The following is a 20,123-nucleotide window of genomic DNA, read 5'->3' as shown; positions in this document are numbered from 1 at the left end:
AGATCGAGGATGCGACGCGGGAAGGTCCGAGGAGGGCGTTCAACGTGTTTATGGAAACGATGCTATTATCCCTCATCAATCTGATTTTCGAAGTTTTGTTTCGGTCGGGTCGATTGAACCGGGTTAATTGCGAATTCCCACCGATTTCCTTCCGTCTCGTACGAAAATCCCATTTCTGCCTCTTTGTCTTTTCCATCAGAAGCGAACATCTTTGCCTTACACGTCCCGACCCGTGGATAACCAACCGCACGTCATTTAGATGAATTATTATTCATCGTCGGAAAGGCTCGGACGCTTAACTTGGTTTTGAGGCTCGACTGGAATACGGCGTTTCTGCAGCTGTCAAAAAAAAAAAATCGTCCGTCGGACTGTGACTGAGCAACCGAACCCCTTGAAAATTGTATTCGATTCACGCGCCGTTCCGTAGAAGTTTTTAGTTCTCGCTGATTCCACCAAAGCGAACTGAAAGAAACGGTTTGGCAGTCTGAAATAAATCATATGAAACGATTTCTACCGAGTGTCGGGGACGGGAGCAGGCGGAGAGGATTCGGATTCTTAAGATGTCGCTACATTCACGATACAGTGTACAATCTCGTGCGTACTTTGATACAGAAAGTAAACCGTGTCAGACAATATGAGATGAAACTTTAATGATCGTTGAGGGAAAATTGGGTCATGGTTGGTATCAAGAAATATATTAAAAAGTAGATATAAGAGGAGCGGGAGGGAAATAGCAAAGATAAGAGATACTGTCTGTCTTTGTCATGCGGATTCATGTTTCTTTTGGGGCTTAAAAGGCGTCTAGCTATGTTTACAAGTGAAACATTTGCACGTTCTTGAAGCCACGCATGGATTTTTACTTCATGCCAGAAAGTATATTACTGCATCTGAGGCCGATCTTGACTGTAAAAGGGCGGATTATGATTGTGCACACCAAATAAAGCCCCAAAAATATGGTTTCAATTAGACGAAACCCGCTCAAATGGGGTTGTGATCAGTTACATCCCCGAAACTGTGCACATTAGAGATGACACATTGGGGGTTGGGCGCTTGGTTGGTTTCATTAAGGTTTCTTTTATTTTGGATTTGTTTACCGTATTTTCCGGACTATAAGTCGCGTTTTTTTTCATAGTTTGGTGGGGGGTGCGACTTATACTCTGGAGCGACTTATGTGTGAAATTTTTAACACATTATTACCGGTACCGGTATATAATTTCACATGTTATTTTCACATTGAACCGCAAGAGGGCGCTATAGGCCTGTGATAATAATTTCAACATTAGCGAAGAACTTAACAAAAACGGCACCGAAAAGGAAATCGTATTCTGCTGATTACAAGCTGCAAGTAGTAAAATATGCAGCCGAAAACAGTAATCGAGCTGCAGAGAGAAAGTTTGGAGTTAGCGAGAAGCTTGTAAGAGACTGGCGAAAAGCGGAGGTAACTCTAACTGAAATGAAGACAACAAAAAAAGCCAATCGCGAGCTAAAAGCTAGGTGGATGTAGGATGAAGATTTCATGGGATTTTAGTTACCGGGTATTTGGAGTGACACGGATGGTTTTGGTAAACTTCTTGTCATGTTATTTATGCCAGAGTTATCGGAATAACTGTTAGTATGTTATGTTAACATACCACGCACTTTCTCAGTTGTGTCATGTAATGTAAGCATATCGTTCAGCCTGTTGTTGCCCCTATTCTATTTTTATTTTAAATTGTTCGTCATTAAAATTTTAAATGACATGTCTGTTCTTGTTGTTGTATTTTATTAAATAAATCCCCCCCCCCCCCCCCCCCCAAAATGCGACTTATACTCCAGTGCGACTTATGTATGTTTTTTTCGTTCTTTATTATGCATTTTTGGCTGGTGCGACGTATAATCCGGAGCGACGTACAGTCCGAAAAATACGGTATTTTAAACTTTGATGACATGACGTCTCGTATTTTAACTTCTTCGCTGCTTTGTATTCACCCAAATGTTAGCTTTTAGCCAGGATTAGCCTGCCGCGCAGCATCTCTCAGGCTCGTTCCCAATATAGCATCACGTCAAATCCAAAGGGATTCAAATGTAAGGATGTATTTTTACTTTTTAAGAAACGTGAGTTATGAAATGACGAGTTCATAAGGTCAAACTGTATGTTTACATCAGACCGGCGTCAAACGTGAAATGTAAACAGTAGCTGCTCAGGATGAAAGAGTTTTTAAACAGCCTGTCGATCATCGGCGTCGCATAAATATGCTCGGTAACCAGCGGGAGCTGTGTTTTTACATTTTAATGCGAAGAGGAATCATAAAGTAGGAAGGATTATTATTTCTGTGTGTTGTCTGCAGGCAAGGCCTACCCTCCAGAGTTCTACTATGATACCTACAGTCCTCTGTGGCAGAACAGACCCAGAGTTTACGGCTTCAAGCTCCAGTGGACCCAGATGAACCCCAACGCCGTGGATCGTATTGTCGCCTACAGACTCGGCATCAGACAGGTAGGGTTACTGAAAGTTGCCTCTCTGTTTTTTTTTTCGACTAATCCCGTCTACCGCTTTGTTCTGTTTTTTTTTCTCTCTGCAACCCAAGGGCGTATCATTTCAGCTTTATTTTCACCGTCATTTTTTTTTTCATTCCTGCCCGAGCATAGGATTTCAAAGACTGAAATTACACAATAATCTTTGAGTTAAAGGTATTGGTCATCCTCCGTATGAGTCACAGCGGGGGAGAAAACTTTCCTCGTTTCCAATTTGAAGTCGCAAACGGATCTTTCATTTGATTTTGATTCTGACGGCCCCTTCTGAGCAGAAGCTTGAAAGTTTGCGTCGATTAAAAATCAAGATAAAAACGACCGCCTGACACACGACCATAAAACATTATATGCATTCAATATGCGCTAATTAGTTGTTAGCCATTTGAATGGTTTGCTTCGCCAAGACCACATGACTTGAAACTATGAATCAGTCACCACCTTGTTTTGGAAAAATGGGCAAAAACTAACTACATACTACATACATAATATTATTTTGTAGGTTTCATAGAGTAGCGTTTCTCACATCTGCTTTACACGCAGACGGTCCTGTCTTCTTGGAACCAATATTCATTTATTTCCCCATGAGGGATTCATAAATTATTCTAAAATAAATAATACATTTTTTTTTTTAAAAAAGGGATGGGTGTGCTGCAGGGTCGCGATTGTCTGATTGATTTCTGATTCGAATTCCCGCCTCCTCCCACTGCTCACACACACACTGCATAGCCTAACTTGCTGCCGAACCTGATCTGGGGCATCAGCGCATTAAAAAGTCCTGAAAGAGAACAGTTTTTACCCGTTTCTTGAAGGTTGAGATAGATGATGCTAGTCTTGTTGCTTTGGATTGATAAAGTATAAATCATTATTATTATTAAACAAAAAAAAGAGGTATTCCTCTCCCGACCGCGGCCGTAAACAGACTCGTTGGTCATTGAGAGGAGTTAGAATTGAATGGAGAATATTTAACTTTACGACCAACTCCTGGTTGCTTGTTTGATACTGTTTGACAGCGCAGAATCCTACCCCATATTTCAGTGTCTTATTCCGCAGTTTTCGAGGACGTGAACGAGCCTCTGCGGACGACACAGAATAACTGAGAACCTGTCGAGGGGAGGGGACGGGGGGGACGGGGGGGGGGCAGTCGGCGTCTCTGGGAGTCTTGCGGTTTCCGCGAATTCCTCTGTTTTTGCTTCCAATCAGAAGCTGAGTCGGAGTAGTGGAAGGGAACCCCGTGGAGAGAAATAACAAGCGCAACTCCTGTTCGCTGCTCCTCAAGTAAACTCCACAGATGACAAGCAGCCGGCATTGATGGATGGCACGGCTGCATATTCTCTCTATAGCAATCAATGTGTGACTTCCCCCCCCCCCCCTTTTCGCTCTACGCTTCACACCGTAGTGGTTTAGACCACCTATTATTTTTATAGTTTTATTTTCCGCAGCAGGTGTGAACGGAGTTCTGCACCGGTGCCATTAAAAGAACAAAATGTATTTTGAATTTCCGTTCTGTAGTTTCCTCTCAAGGCCCACCACAGCGAATCATCTTCCCTCTATCTCACCCTTATTCTCTGCATCCTCTTCTCCCACATCAACTTCCTGTCCTCCAGGACTTCCTCCAGCCTCGGCATCCTTCCACCCAGAGCTTCACTATCCCTCCTCTGTCCAAACCATCTCAGTTTGGACTTGATCTCCAAAACATGTCCATCCGACGGGATCTACTCGGTCCTCCTCGCTCCGAACGAGAACCTCCGAGTCTTCATCTCCGCTGCCTCCAGCTCTACTTCCTGTCTCTTAACCTGACGCCGTATCTGGTGTCAACATTGCACCTTTCCTTTCACTCTGGCAGTTTATCGCACATCACACCTGACACTTTTCTCCAACTGTTCCGACCTTCTTGAACACCTTTCTTCACCTCTTTCAACAGCCTCCATCGTTCGGTACTGTTGACCTTAAGTACTTCAAACCCTCCGCCTTCTTTATTTCGACTCCCGTTGCCTTCACTGCGCCACTCGGGTCCCTTTCATTCACTCATAAGTATTCAAATGAAGTCGGCACCGGCAGGTCACTCTAGAGCGGGTGAAAAAAAGAAGAATTCGTATCCAACTCAGATCTGCTCTGAATTAGCAAGCAGATCCTAGTTTTTGTGTTTACAGAGAATGATAATTTCGTGTTTGTTTTGCACACACACACACACAGACACACACACACAGACACATACAAACACACACACACTCCAGGATATGAAGCTTGAGAACCCAGTGTGAATCAGCAATGTTTTTGCAGCACAATGATGGATGGATGGATGGATGGATGGATGGATGGATGGATGGATGGATGGATGGATGGATGGATGGATGGATGGGTGGATGGATGGATGGATGTGTGTGTTTGTGGATGGATGGATGAATGTGTGTGTATGGATGGATGAATGGATGGATGGATGGATGGATGGATGATAAATGTGTGTGTGTGTGTGTGTGTATGTGTGTGGATGGATGGATGGATGGGAGGATGGATGGATGGATGTGTGTGTGGGTGGATGGATGGATGGATGGATGGATGGATGGATGGATGGATGGATGATGTGTGTGTGTATGGATGGATGGATGGATGAATGTGTGTGTTTGTGTGTGGATGGATGGATTGATGGATGTGTGTATGGATGGATGGATGGATGGATGGATGTGTGTGTATGGATGAATGGATGGATGGATGGATGATAAATGTGTGTGTGTGTGGGTGGATGGATGGATGGATGGATGGATGGATGGATGAATGTGTGTGTTTTTCTGGATGGATGGATGAATGTGTGTGTATGGGTGGATGGATGGATGGATGGATGTGTGTGTGGATGGATGGATGATTGGACAGATGCATGTGTGTATGTATGTATGTATGTATGTATGTATGTATGTATGTATGTTTGTATGTGTGTATGTATGTATGTATGTATGTATGTATGCATGTATGGATGTATGTATGTATGTGTGTATGTATGTATGTATGTTCAGTCATCCCAGTGTGTTTGTGCGTGCAGGCGTTTGCCTGCAGGTGAGTTCAGCAGCGTTTACAGCTTTTCCTTCCAGGATACGTCTTCATCTGAAGAGAACTTTGACAATTCTCAAATCACTCTCCATCTTTTTGCATTCTCTGCCTCAGTTTGTTAAAAAGAGGACAATACGAGCCAGTTTATTTTCACAGAGAATCAGTTTAGGCATATTAATTTCTTTTTCCATCTTCTTGCCTTGATATCTCGTGAGGGTACAATGTGTGACCATTATTTCCTCCCTCCGAGGCACAATCTCCCATTGTTTTAGAGGAGAAAAATTCTTACTTACAGGGGAAAAAACATGCGTTTTTTTTTGTTTTGTTTTTTTTTTGGCAACACGCAGAGCAAGTTGAAGAAAGGCAAAAAAAAAAAAATAAAAAATAAATTATTTTTCAGTTTCCGATTCAAGTATCGATTCAGACCGACCATGAGATGTGCTCTTAAGAGTCAAAGAGCGGTAACGGGGAAGACGGAAAAGAGTCATGACGGCGAAGAAGAGGAAATTAGAGAGAAAAAAAAAAAAGAGAAATGAGTGGGAGGTGAGGTTTCTTTTTTGTAAATAAATAAATTCACACCCCCCCCCCAACTGACTGCGAAACAGCCGTGCAGCAGAGGCAGCTCTGGCACATGGACTACACCATTTCGATCTATTTATAGATCCAGCAGCAGCTCCCCTGCCATTCCCCGGGAATTATTATCCCTTTTCTTGAGCTACTTTTGAATTAATAGTGCGAGCTGGCGGACCTTATGCCTTTGTAATGGATTGCTTTGTGTTATCATCCAGTGCCCTCATAAGAGACGGTCCGGGGTTGAGGTTTTTTGGGGGGGAGGCGGCGATGCTTTTGGCTGAAAAAACAGGACGAGAATCGCGAAAACACGAACCGTCATAACTTCCTTCCTCCCTAAATATCCCCTCCATCCTTCTCCGTTGTCTTCCTCAATAGATCTGTCACGTCAGAGAGCCGGCGTGCAGATCAATAGCGGCTATGCTAATTACATGCAGGCATCTGACGGTAAATCAGCGCTCCTCTAACATTACACTGTCACTTTGATTAGTCCTGTGTTTCTGATCGCTCCAGCTGCCGCCTCGCGCTTTGATCAATCCTGCTGTTTTTGCCATAAAATTCGCATGAACATTAAATCAATATGGCACTCCGACTCCTCGGGGGGGAAATGTAAGGGAATGAAAGGTAATGGGATGTAAACCAAGGCCTTAATTGAGCACAGAAGCGGGAATCCCATGAATAATAAAAAGAATCAAACAAAGTTGCATTAGCCAATACATACATATCTAATTCCAAACACCCTAAAAGGAGAGGGTTTTTATTAATCAGCGGTATTATCTTTAATTTGTCTTGTGATACAGAAAGCTTTGAAGAATTTTACTTCATTTTATTTATTTTTTTTTTTTGAATCCGTCTACCTGGAGCTCGAAGTGCCAGTTTTTATGAGATATAATTTGCCAAATTACACCTGACACGGCTCTCACGTGAATTGTGCAGCACACAAACACACACATACACACACACACACACACACACACACACACACACACACGTGGAGAATTATACAAGACTATTGGGAATAAACAGAGCTTTCACTCCAAAGTGAATTTACAAGGTATTTCTATCATAATTCAATATCAAACCAATTTAAAACAAAAAATGATAAATTAATTTGCCCATACGTATAATCTGTGCGGGGCTTCCAATCGCCGGTTGCGTTTTCTAAAGCAGCTTCCAAATGAGAGATGTAAATCAAATATTCAGAAAATATGCATTTAAATCAAATTATCCAAAGAATATATTATGAAATTTATACTGTTTTTTTTTTTTTTTAATTGCTATGCTACATTAGGGTGAAAATAAGCTCCTTTAAATCTTGGCATTAAAGATTCATCTGGAGAACTAATCCTTTTTTGAATAACTAGATGGAATCGAATCAGACGTTGGCACTCAAAATATTAACTGACCGGAAATAAAATAAACTTGTTTCATTACTGCCACAAAAAAAATACAAGAAAATATTTGCATTTGTTTCATTTCCAATTACGTTTGAATAAAAAGCAAAGATATAAATAATACAAATAAAATAAAAAAAATAAGGTGAGTCCAAATCCATAGCTTTGCATCCAATTCCTTATCGTCCAAACGCCTTCTCTTTCCTCCAGCGTGTAATAACGGTGCCGTATTTAAACTTTACGATACCGGGGGCGTGCAAGGCAGATCTTCTCTCCGGGGGCTTCCGCAGTTCCTTCCCGACCATTTCAGGACTTGTGGAAATCGTAGAACGGGCTGTAAATAATGCGTGTCAGCGCACTCGCAAACCCACACGTGTTTACGGGCCACCGCTGGGTAATTTGCGGCAATTAGCCGCCATCTCTTCCGCGCTTTACAGGGAAGCTTGGATTTTCCAGAGGACGGGAAGGGACAAGGGCACTATCTGCGTTTGCCAGCAACGGCGAGAAAACACCCTATTTATCCTTCAGCTAATGGCGATGAAAAATTGGACCCCCTAATGGCAGATCATCCCAGGTCTAAGTAATTAGTTAATTGATATTGTTCACACACACACACACACACACACATGCAAGAGCTGTTTTGCTCATATCACACTTTCATTCACTCCATCTTCTACCTCTCTTTGCTACCACTACACACACATACACACACACACACTTGGCCCGCACTGCATAATGTACGGTCACTAATTGCGATGCAGAGGTTGTAACTTATCCAGCTCTTTCTGGTAAAGGAGCATCGGAGATAAAATGCATCCCGCCATCTGCGACAAACATTTGTTTTCTTTCTTTGAACTCCGGACGGGAGAATTTATATCGTCGGGAATGAAGAAATGTCTTTAGATCCAGATTGGATTCAATTTTATTGTCATGATGCATGTATGCAGCTTAGGAAATGTAGCTTAGCATCTAACCAGAAGTGCAAAAGAGCAACTGGTGCAGGTATAATAAATAAAATAACAGTATGTACAAGGTATACTTATTAATAATTTACAAGTGGGTACAAATAGGGTACTATGAACATAGTGCACAGATGGATATGTGCATTAACACTATAGACAGGAACAAGAACAAGTGGAAATACACAGTTGATGAAGTATGTTATATAAAAAATAGAGTTGACTAGGACATTAAATAGTACATAAATAAATATGAGCAGTCGCTGGCTCGGGTTACTGTGTTGTGTGATGGCGTGTGTGTGCAGGACGGTCCAGTAAAAGCTGAGTTATTGTTCCTCTGTCCCCTTAACTTATGACACTTTCACACGATAAAAACTTTTGGGAAAATCTAAGAATCCTTTCAGAAGCGAGGATGTTTTCCCGTGCATTCGGAACCAGGGGCCGCAGATGCTTTATTTAAGCTCCTGCTCCGTGGCAGGGTATTTTTAACAGTTCCACAGGAGCTCATATGATGCAGGTGCTTGACGATTATTGGAAGACATGAGCTTTGGCCATTTTGAAATATGTACGGAGTTAGCTAATGGGAGAAAACCCTTCAGCCCTGATCGTCCAGGGTTATTATTCTGTCCATGTGGAACATGAATGCTGTGGTGACTCCGCTCTCAATGTCTCATCTTCTTTGCAGACCGGTACCGGTTCGTGGATCAATTGGTGCCGGGCTGCACAAGAAATAATCAAGTATTTCCGTTGGATTTATTATCTGAGTCAGAACAATCTTTATTCTGAAAAATCTTTTATTTTGAAAATTGACAGGAATCTCTCGGTTACATCTCGGTCACCAAAATTTTAACCCGCTGGCCAGCAAAATTAGTAAAGAAACGTCAGGCGGAAAGTTTCTTTTCAAAGGGGAAAAGGTGGATCCACACCTTCCAAAGCTTCCACACATCCAAATGTGGATTCATGTTTATTATTATAGTTGCAATATAAGAAATCGACATGTAACACACGACCCCCTGGTCTGCGGTAAAATTGTCAACCGTTGACCGGTCTGCGGTGATAAAAAGGTAGGGGACTGCTCTAGACCTCCAATCCCAGTATTCGTCAACCAATATATTCACTATCCCGACCCAACCATCTCAGTCTGGCTTCTCTGGCCTTCTCCCCAAAACATCTAACATGATAGACTCATTCATGATCCTATCCATCCTGGTCACTCCCAAAGAGAACCTCAACATCTTCATCTCTGCAACCTCTAGCTCTGCCTCCTGTCTTTTGGTCATTGTAACAGTTTCTAGTCCAAACAGCATCACTGGTCTCACCACTGTCTTGTCCACCTTTCCCTTCATTCTGGACGATAGTCTTCTATCTCTTCGTACCCCTGACACTTTTTCCACCCTTTCCAACCTGCTTGAACCCGTCTCTTCCCCTCTTTTCCACACTCTCCTATGCTCTGGACTGTTGACCACAAGTACCAAAATCCTCCAGCTTCTTGATCTCCACTCAGCCTCACCAATGAGGCTACAGGGCGACTTACTTTCATACCCCCACCGCTCTAGATTTTCCTCAACCTGTTCCCTGCTCTCACTGCAAAGCACAGTGTCATCTGCAAACATCACGGTCCATGGAGATTCCTGTCTAACCTCATCTGTCAGCCTGTCCATCACCACTGTAAACAAGAAGGGGCTCATAGCTGATCCCTGATGGAGTCCCACCTCTACCTTGAACTTCTTTGTTACGCCTACAGCACACCGTACCACTGTCTCACAGCTAGCATACATGTCTTGCACCAGTCTAAAAGCATACCTCTACCTCTCTAGATTTTCCTCAACCTGGAATGCAAAAGTAAAAAGGTTCTCCTGGTGGGAGGGTACTTCCTATAGCTACATTGAAGCTGCGCAATTTTGATAACCATTCTGTCCCAAAGCGGTTTTAGCCGTGGACTTAAAAATGTGTTTTACAAAAAGCGCAAAAAAGAATCACAATATTCTGCCTGTAAACAACCTTCATAAAAGAGGACTGCTAAACCTAAGAGATTCCAAATATTTCGAAAACCCTGATTTGAAAACCTTGAAAGAATTTTGTGCTGCTTATAAGTGACTTGTCCTCACTGTACTTTACAAGACATGCTAATTAAGTATAGAACATTTGAAATTAGGGGAAAAAGTTTTTTTTTTTATTCTTTTTCTGCAAATATAAAAATAATCGTTGCCGCTTCCTATTTAGCGGTCTGCGAATTCAAAGGCCGGGAGCTGCTTTGAAAGTGAATTTCTTTAATGAGCAGCTCGCTGTCAACAGTTTACAGAGGGAAATTTGTTTTGGTCGTCCAGAGTATAATGTGAAGGGATCATGCTAATTCATATGGACGCCGTTCGTTGGCAAATGAGAGGGAACGTCCAACGCAGACGGTGAAAGGAATACGTGCTTCCTGTGGTCATATGTTCTAAGAAGCTGACTCTTTAGAAGGATGTCCTTTGAAATTAACATTTTCCCCTCCTGCAGCGAAGTTCCAATCAATCTGGCCTTTTTTGCACGTTTCATTCGTCTTCCTTTAATTTGGTTTCCATTTCCAAAAAAAAAAACAGACTCGGGTTTAGAAGTCAGTCTGAAAACAATAGATCAAGTCCCCTGCGGGGCGAGACAAAGGAAGTTCAATGTTTCTAAGCGGCTCATTTCTTCATAAAACGAGGGATTTATGTATCCGGCACTTACACTGGAAACATAAGCGGCTCAAATAGACATCTGCGTGTTGTTTGACATCATTTGAAAACTATCCACCCTATCAATTGGCTGGTGAACCCCGTTTCTCGGCCAATGACAGCTGGGTCGGCTCAATCTCCCGGCTAACCTGCAGTAAACATGTCTGCAAAGAACATGAGACTCACAAGCCAAACTCATAAATCTGATGCTGGAGCGGCTTGTAACCGGAAGTTTGCCGGTTCAAACCCCCCTTTCCATGGATTCTCATCCTTGCTGCAAAAATCCATGCGTTAATGCAGAAGGATTATAAAATACTGCAAAGAAACACGCTGTAGGTAAACCAGCTAATTTCCTTTTGCAACCAATTTTATACATTTTTCTAAACCTCAGTCCTGCCGCTGTTCTACTGGACCGTTCATATTCATATATATAATCATATTGTAATAATGTTTAAACTCTTCCTATCAGCAGGTATTCAAATGCCCTGCGGACAGCGAAGTAGCAATTTCACTGTACAGGGAAACATGTTTCTACGTTGTACATGTGACAATAAACGCTTTGAATGTTGAATCTATACCCAACCCCGCTTGTTTATTTTTTTTTATAAAAGCTACCCAGTGATTTGTATTATTGGATCTGCACTTGTTTTTTTGAGATCATTTCGGATGGAATAAACAAATTAACCGGATAATAATCACTCAGGTTTTCTGTCCAAGCACTAGCGTCTCGATTTCCATCTACATGCAACACAACCATCATTCTTCACTATTTTTATAGTTTAAACCAGGGGACCCCAAACTTTTTCCTGCGAGGGCCAAGTAACTTTTCCCTTCTCTGACGGAGGGGCCGGACCAGTTTTTTTTTTTTTTTTTTTTTTTTTTTTTTTCAGAAAAACACACATAACCAAAAATTAACCCTTTCTGGGATTTTGACAGGAAAGAAAAAGAAATCAGAAAACAAACAATAACATTATTAATGAAATAAATAACACCATTTATGAAATAAATAATAACCAAATAACCCTTTTCATATTTTTCACAAAAAAAAAAAAAAAAGATTGAGGGATATTAACTTTCTCGTAAACACAACTGTTTGCAGCTCTCTAATATCAAATTCACTGTGAAAACCAGAAAGCAAGCAGGCTATGAAACCCAAATGATACCAAAACATTTCACTACCAGTATGGTTGTAGAGCAGATTTTATCCCAGTAGATTTCATTATATATTTGTATTACTGTTTGCATTATGATTATAAAATCATAATGCATCTCTGGTGTTGTTCAGGGGCCGGGCAGAATGTGTTGGCGGGCCGTTAGTTTGGGAATCACTGGTTTAAACCTTCATTTAAGAAAACAAAAAACACTTCCTTCTTAAATGATTGCACTCCCAAATTTTGAATGAGCCCTACTCCTCCTTCCTCTTCCCTCCAGATGGGGTTGCAGCGCTGGTGGGAGCAGGAGATCCCCGTGGACGGAGCGATCAACAAAGGGGAGCTCATGACGCACAACCTGACGGAGCTCATAAAACCCGAATCCTACGAAGTGCGTCTGACCCCCATCACGCGTTTCGGAGAAGGCGACTCCACCATCCGGATCGTCACTTACAGCGGTAAGTGCATTATTCAAGGGGGAAACAGTTGGTCGCCTCATCCGTCAGCGTCCAAAAACATGCATGATTCACTTTTTACCCGTTTATTACACATGTGTTTGCACAGATGGAAGAATTACACCTGCAGCTGCTTAATGCAATCCTTCGGCTAACGCCGAAATCGCGACGACACATGTTCCTCAACAATAATTGATATCAAAAGTTCACTCCGGTGTCAGCGATCATCACAATGAATTATCAATGGTGTGTGTGATAAAAGACAGAGAGAAGAGAAGGGGCGGGGGCTCATTAAAATAATTTGAATTGCATCGAACATTTTCAGTCATCAGAAGACGGCTTGAAATCCGCCCGCTGTGCTTCTTCGCCGAGCGAAATTAATCCCGATGAACTCGCTAATGATCTCTTCCTCGTGACCTTTATTGCTGGAGTCAGGTCGGTTCGGCGACGGGGCGGCGCTCGTTTCATCGCAACATCACACAACTCCGACATTTAGCTTGTGTTTCCGCACGCCGAACGCCGGGAGACGGAGATGACGAAACTTTCCCCTCGGTTTCCCCTCAGGCCGTTTATTTTCTTATGCAGTTGATTCTGTTCTCTATTTGTTTATGTATAACAAGTAACTTTTTTTTTTCTTTTTATTGCATTCCAAGTATATTAAAATGGGTCCGACCTTGTCGAGCTTTACGGGCCTTTTCGAGGAATATAAAACGCCATCGTTCTCCTTAACCTAGTTTTCTTAACTGAGTTTAAGAATAAAATCGCTATATCTGCTGGAGAAAACAGATTGCATGCACGTATTCATCCGCATTTGTAAGTTTTTGATGTGCGGTGTCACGCTTCATGGTTTTTTTTTGTAATTCATTCAAACATTTCATCATTTGAATTGAGATTTGATATTTAGTAAAAAAAAAAAAAAAAAAAAAAAAAATATATCACTGTTTTTCCGTGTTCAGTCATCAATTCAAACTGCACGTGTTTTTCTTCACACTCAAACGTTCACAGAGCAGCAAACGATTGCATTTGCATGACTCTTCTAACACACCCCGAGATGAAAACGCGGCTTTTTCATTGACACACCGTGCGACCGTTGGAAATAATAACGGATAAAAAGCCATGGAAATGATCTGACAGCCTGGTCGACCCAGTGAGAATACATCATTACACAAAGAATCTCAGCACAGAATAAATAGCATCTGGCCTGTGGGATGCCGTACTGGCTGGAATACAAAACATACAGTGGTATCCACTGTAGACCCGCCAGTGCCGGCGAACAGATGTGCAGGTACTTGAAATGTGCATTTACAGAAACAAACCTGGCTGTTTTTCCGCCCATCGCCGACCGCTGAGCTTTTCCAGAGTTTCGCTGCTGCAGTTGTGAATTATTCATCTTCACTGCAGCTTATCGAGACGGGCGGAAAAAGAATGGATAAAGCTCGGATAAGACGGAGTAACGGGGAGCGAGGAGGGAATTCGGCGCCGCTGTCGGTGATATCGCGCGATCCGGTGAAACCTACGGTCGGATTCGTCCGCGTTGAGCCAAAGTGGGATAAAGTGAACGGAGGTCGATTAAGAACGCTGGAGAATCAGGAGGAGAGACGGGTTCTGACGGGCTGGAATATGGCGGTGACAAGCAAACGTCATTGTTTTAGTTTCTTTTTTTTTTGTTAAAAAGGAAAACGCTGACGTGCAAATCACCTTCCCGACGAGAGACGGGACTGATCATCGGCCGATCGGTCGATCTGATCGCGAAGGAAATCCGATGTAGATCCGCGTCCCGGAAGACTTCCTGACTGACAGGCCAGGGTCCCTAAAATAAGGTCCGAGATAATCTAAATTATTCACTCACTGTCACTTAGCGAGCCTGGAGACTGTGAACAGGATAAAACACAGCACACCCCACTTTTTTCTTACATTTCAGCTCTAGAATTGACCAAAACACCATAACAATCCAAATTTGACCTCGTTCTGCCGCGCTATGCATTTTTATTTTGTTTTTAAATTACTATACATGTACGTGTTTCGTATGCCGCACCTTTTTTTTTTGCAGTATCGCCACGTTACGGCGATAGAAGATGAATCAGCATCGGGGTTTCAAAGAAACAAAATGGAATTTTACAGAAAATAGTTACACACAAAGCAACAAAATGATAATTGAAAATAAAAATAAAATAAGAAAAAATAAATAAATAAATAAATATAAATATAAATATAAATATAAATATAAATAAAAAATAAATAAATAATAATAGCATTTTAATAAATATATTCAATTCGATTTATTGTATTGTATTGTATAAAAATATAAAATATATTTTAATAAAAAATAATATGGTTCCCTGCCTGTACCGCTTATCCTGCACTCGGGGTGATTCGGCAAGAGTTGACGGTCAATTGGCGGGCAAAATAAAGAAGCAGCCGTTCACTTTCTCATGCACACGTTTGGCCAATTTTGAGTCTCCAAACAGAAAGGCCTCTTAAGGAATAGAACCAGAAACTTTGTTTGAGGCCGATGCGCTTACCTGTGCACCACCTTGTTCCCAAACAACAGAAAAGCAATTATTATGATAAAAAATCTAGAAATCTGCAAACAGAAGAAGCAGGCAAAAGATAAAACTGAAATGCATTTTATAGTATAGTAAAATATAAAAAAAAAAAAGTAGGAATAATACAAAAAAACGAATAAAAATAAGAGTAAGAGCAGAGTAAACGGCATTGGAACTCCAGGAGGGAGGGGGCAAAGAATGGCCCTCGTCAAAAGCACGCAGTATAACATAAAAAAATACGACAATTTTCTGAAGAAGCACCGCGTTGTCGTTTTAAGAAATTCCAGGTCACGGTCTGGAAATTCCGAATCTCCTGAATGTTCATCCTCCGTTGCCCGTCAGGCCGAGCGATCATTGTGATGCACGGAAAGTCTGCGACGCCATAAAGTGGCAGCAGCTTTCTGAGAGCTGGCAAGAAAACACAAAAGCGTTTATTGAGTCCCCAGATGTAGGATGAAGGATTGTTGTGTCACCAAGCTCCACACAAGCTCTTTTAAAATTTTTGCTGCATTGACAAACCCAGCATCTGTTTGGTGTTTCTCGTAACACCTCCCTCCCTCCTCTCTTTCGCTCTTTCTTTCTCTCTCTCTCTCCTCTCTTCCATCCAAGATAGAGGATTTAATGTTTAAGCCGTCTGTCCACACTCTCAGTGGCATGGCGGAAAGCAGGAAATTCTTAATTTTCCTTCATTTGCTGAGAACATACAAGTAAATAACACTTATATCCTGAATTCAGTACCCACCAAATCCTCTTTTAAATATCATCTCATGCTACTGATGACTTCCATCACCTGACGCTTATTGCAGACCGTCAGTATAATCTCTTCTCTTTTATCCCCTAATGGTCTTTCTGTTTACCTGAAAGTGTGCTGAAACAGATATTTGATGCTATTTCATTTCATGATTTTCTTTTTTTTTTTATTTTATTTTATTTTTTTTTTACAAGCCGCAGGCATCAAGCTTGGAATATTTAGTCTCCAGGTTTGTAGCGATATTCCCGCGGGGTGTTTTTGCAATAATTATGATCATAAAATAGCGAAAACAGCTGAAGTAGTTTACAGCTGTATAGAGGGTTTTCATAACACGGTGCTTAAATGCGAGGAAAACGTTTGCATGTGAGAATTGAAGCTGGTTGTATCGCTTTTGCGTAAAAAAAAAAAAAAGGAAAACCTCGTCTACTGAAGTCATTTAACTTCTCTCTAAATAAACTTTGGTTAATGTAAACCTCTGACGGTGGATCGTGATGTTCCTCTGCAGGTCGTTGGGCTTCTTCTTTCTGTCTTTGCAAAAAAAAAAAGTCTCCACATCAGAATCGTCATAAACGACTAACTGTTTCCACAATGTTTTCAAAATTGGATCCCTTATTATGTTCCTCTCAAAGAATAAACTTATTAAAAACCATCCTCGGTAAGTAATTATGTGGAGTAGAATTTGGATAAAAATCCACACGCCAAAAATATGCTCCAAAAAGAAAAGATGATTTGTTTTACATATAACACAAAAGAGATCATTTCCCTTTTTTTTCTTTTTTTTTTTTAACGCCTCTTGTTGGATATATGACGTCCTCTTAACATTATAACATTTTAACCTTATATTCACTACTTTTCTAGAACCGACCTGAGACACAGATACTTTTTTATATTTTTACATATTTACAGATATACACATATGGGGACTGAAACAAACCTTTGTGATTGGAGGGCTTCAGGGGGAAATTGATCACATGATCATTCTCTTAACTTTGAAAATGGCGCCACGGCAACATATTTGTTAACACATATTTCTAACAAGCATCTGAGGAAGAGACGACTTTTTGCTTGAAACATCATGCATGTGACAATAAGTGTTGCGTAATTAAATAATAATTCATAATAATTGAATAATAATAATTTTAATATTTTATTATATTATGATATTAAATATTGTAATTATAAATATTTCTTTGATATTAAAAGACATATAATATTTCTTTGACTTTGACCATGCCTAGCAACAGATGATGACTGAAATATGATCGGTTAAATGCTTTAATATGAAATTGCAAGTCTGGAAGCAGCACAACCTGGAGAAAAGCTATGAAAGAAAGTGAAAAGACAATTTGGAATTATATAATAAGTATTCATGGACAAAACATAATTAACATCTGTGATTCAGATATTTTTAGGCCAGCAGAGAAGGCCTTGCAGGCCCACCACAGGAAGATACAAATGCACTCCTGGATCCGGACCACTGTTTTCTACCATTTCCGGTTGCCATAAACTCAAGACAGCAGATTCTACTGGCGACCGATAATTGCTTTTTTTCATTTGACAAAGAAACATAACTACTAATTTAAAAATGTATGAATGTCAGCCCCCCGGCCTGGGAACCTACTTAGGAATGGTGGGACGCACGTAACCGCGGGCAACACGGCAAGCGCCTCAATGTTACAGCGATGGTTTCGAAATTAAAAATCAACATATGGAGTCGCCTTCTTCCTTTTCCCCTTTATTACACCCTCGGTCGTCCTATTGAACGGCGGCGCTCGCTGATTTGAATCTCTTTGTTGCGCTAAGTTCAAAGATTCAAAGTCAAAGGCTGCGCGGTTCAATCAGCCTTCCTCTGAGCCCGGCTTCTCGCATGATTTGTCAAACACACAACTGTAAATAATTGCATCAACACCCGTGCCGCGGCGATACGTCGAATCGGACGGTTCGCTGTGATGCTCACTTCGGCTCTGAACCGGATGTGGAGAAGCAGTTTTATCGGATTAATAGCACAGAGGGCATCTATTTGCGCCGATTTTTTGTGTTATGATTGTTTCTGTGACTTCTGTGATCTTCTGGAATGAGCTTTTTAATGAGAAAATAACGCGGCGTAAATCCGGCGGACCGATGTCAGATGCTTGTGAGGCGCTTTTTAATGGAACGCTCGCAGTGGTTCGTACTGTAAACCCGTTTTTGTGGATTTGTTCGAATTTAACATTTCATCAAGTCTGCGTGCCGAAGTGCCCTCGAGCAAAAACAACGAACCCACACAAGCTGCTCCCGACGGCCTCGCACGGCAGCTCTGCAGCCATGGAAACGCTTTTATTTATGTATTTCTTTTTTCTGCATTTCAACGAGACAAAAAGGGAGTTCAGATTGAAGAAATGGCAATGATTTTGAGCGTTAAAATGAAATATTATCCGATTGGTATTTCACATTTTGGTTAGAAGTCTTACGATGTGGTGTGTATGAACAGTATATTTTAGTCCTCTCTGTAAAAATCCATATTATCAAAGTTTTCAGTCAAAATCAGATTTAAAGATGAGGGAGATGCTACATTTTTTTCTTTAAAAAAAATGCTATATTAATAAAATGAGAAAAAGAGGCTTTGCATTTCATCCTTTTAACAGTTGACTGGTTACAAAAGGGAACTCTGATTGAAGAAATGGCAATGATTTTGATTGTTAAAATGAAATATTATTCAATAATTTATTCACATTTCGGTTAGAAGTTTTACGACGTGGAGTGTTTGAAAAGCATGTTTTTGTCCTCTGCATAAAAATTTTGTACTATATCGACATTTTCAATCAAAATTAGATTTAAATACAAGGGAGAGTTGACTGGGTGGAAAAGGATATCATGATTTTAGAAAAGGCAATTATTTTGATTGTTAAAATGAAATATTATTCAATTATTTATTCGCATATCGCTTAGAAGTTTTACAATGTGGAATCAATAACCTGTATATTTTGGTCCTCTGCATAAAGATCCATGTTATATACATTTTCAATCACAAACAAATTTTAAAAAGAGGGAGAAGCTAAATTTTTTTCTTTAAAAAAAGGATATTAATAAAATGAGAGAAAGAAGCTTTACATTTCATCCTTTTACCAGTTGACTGGGTACAAAAGGGAATTCTGATTAGAGAAATGGCAATGATTTTGATTGTTAAAATGAAATATCATTCAATTATTTATTCACATTTCGGGTAGAAGTTTTACGATGTGGCGTGTATGAACTGAATATTTTGGTCCTCTGCATAAAAATCTGTATTATATCGACGTTTTCAATCAAAATTAGATTTAAATACAAGGAGGACGCTTCATTTTTTTCTTTAATTTTATTAATATCTCTTTTTTTAAGGAGAGTTGTCTGGATGCAAAAGGATATTTTGGTTTAAGAAATAGCAATTATTTTAATTGTTAAAATGAAGTATTACTCAATTATCTATTCACATTTCTGTTAGAGGTTTTACGATGCGGCATGTATGAACTGTATATTTTGGTCCTCTGTGTAAAAATCCATGTTGTATACATTTTCAATCAAATTCAGATTTGAAAAAGAGGAAGAAGCTTAATTTTTTTCTTTAAAAAAAGGATTTATTAATAAAATGAGAGAAAGAGGTTTTACATTTCATCCTTTTACTAGTTGACTAGGTACAAAAGGGAATTCTGATTTAATAAACGGCAATGATTTTCATTGTTAAAATGAAATATTATTCAATAATATTATTCACATTTCGATTAGAAGTCTTACGACGTGGAGTGTTTGAACTGTATATTTTGGTCCTCTGCATAAAAATCCGTATTATATCTACGTTTTCAATCAAAATTAGATTTAAATACAAGGGAGACGCTACATGTTTTCTTGAATTTTATTAATATTTCATTTTTTAAGGAGAGTTGTCTGGGTGCAAAAGGATATTCTGATTTAAGAAATAGCAATTATTTTGATTGTTAAAATGAAATATTATTCAATTATTTATTCACATTTCAGTTAGAAGTTTTACGATGTGGCATATACGAAAGGGAATTTTGATTTAATAAATGGCAAT

The 20,123-nt window shown here is 40.2% G+C and overlaps 1 protein-coding gene across 1 annotated transcript in view; it reads left to right on the top strand.

The window, feature by feature from the left end:
- Positions 1 to 20,123, top strand: part of LOC147222600 (MAM domain-containing glycosylphosphatidylinositol anchor protein 2) — a 254,616-nt gene that overhangs the window by 199,045 nt on the left and 35,448 nt on the right. Inside the window, exons 11-12 of the mRNA XM_086167514.1 lie at positions 2,328 to 2,476; positions 12,604 to 12,781. Of these exons, the coding sequence (XP_086023640.1) occupies positions 2,328 to 2,476; positions 12,604 to 12,781 (327 nt within the window). The remainder of the gene's footprint in view (positions 1 to 2,327; positions 2,477 to 12,603; positions 12,782 to 20,123) is intronic.

The sequence above is a fragment of the Fistularia commersonii genome, chromosome 20 (genome assembly GCF_037954325.1).
Source record: "Fistularia commersonii isolate RoL2024-O1a breed Wild chromosome 20, RoL_Fcom_v1.0, whole genome shotgun sequence".
NCBI classification, from domain to species: domain Eukaryota; kingdom Metazoa; phylum Chordata; class Actinopteri; order Syngnathiformes; family Fistulariidae; genus Fistularia; species Fistularia commersonii.
The sequence above is the reverse complement of the archived record's forward strand: the minus strand, read 5'-3'. Positions and strand labels throughout refer to the sequence as shown.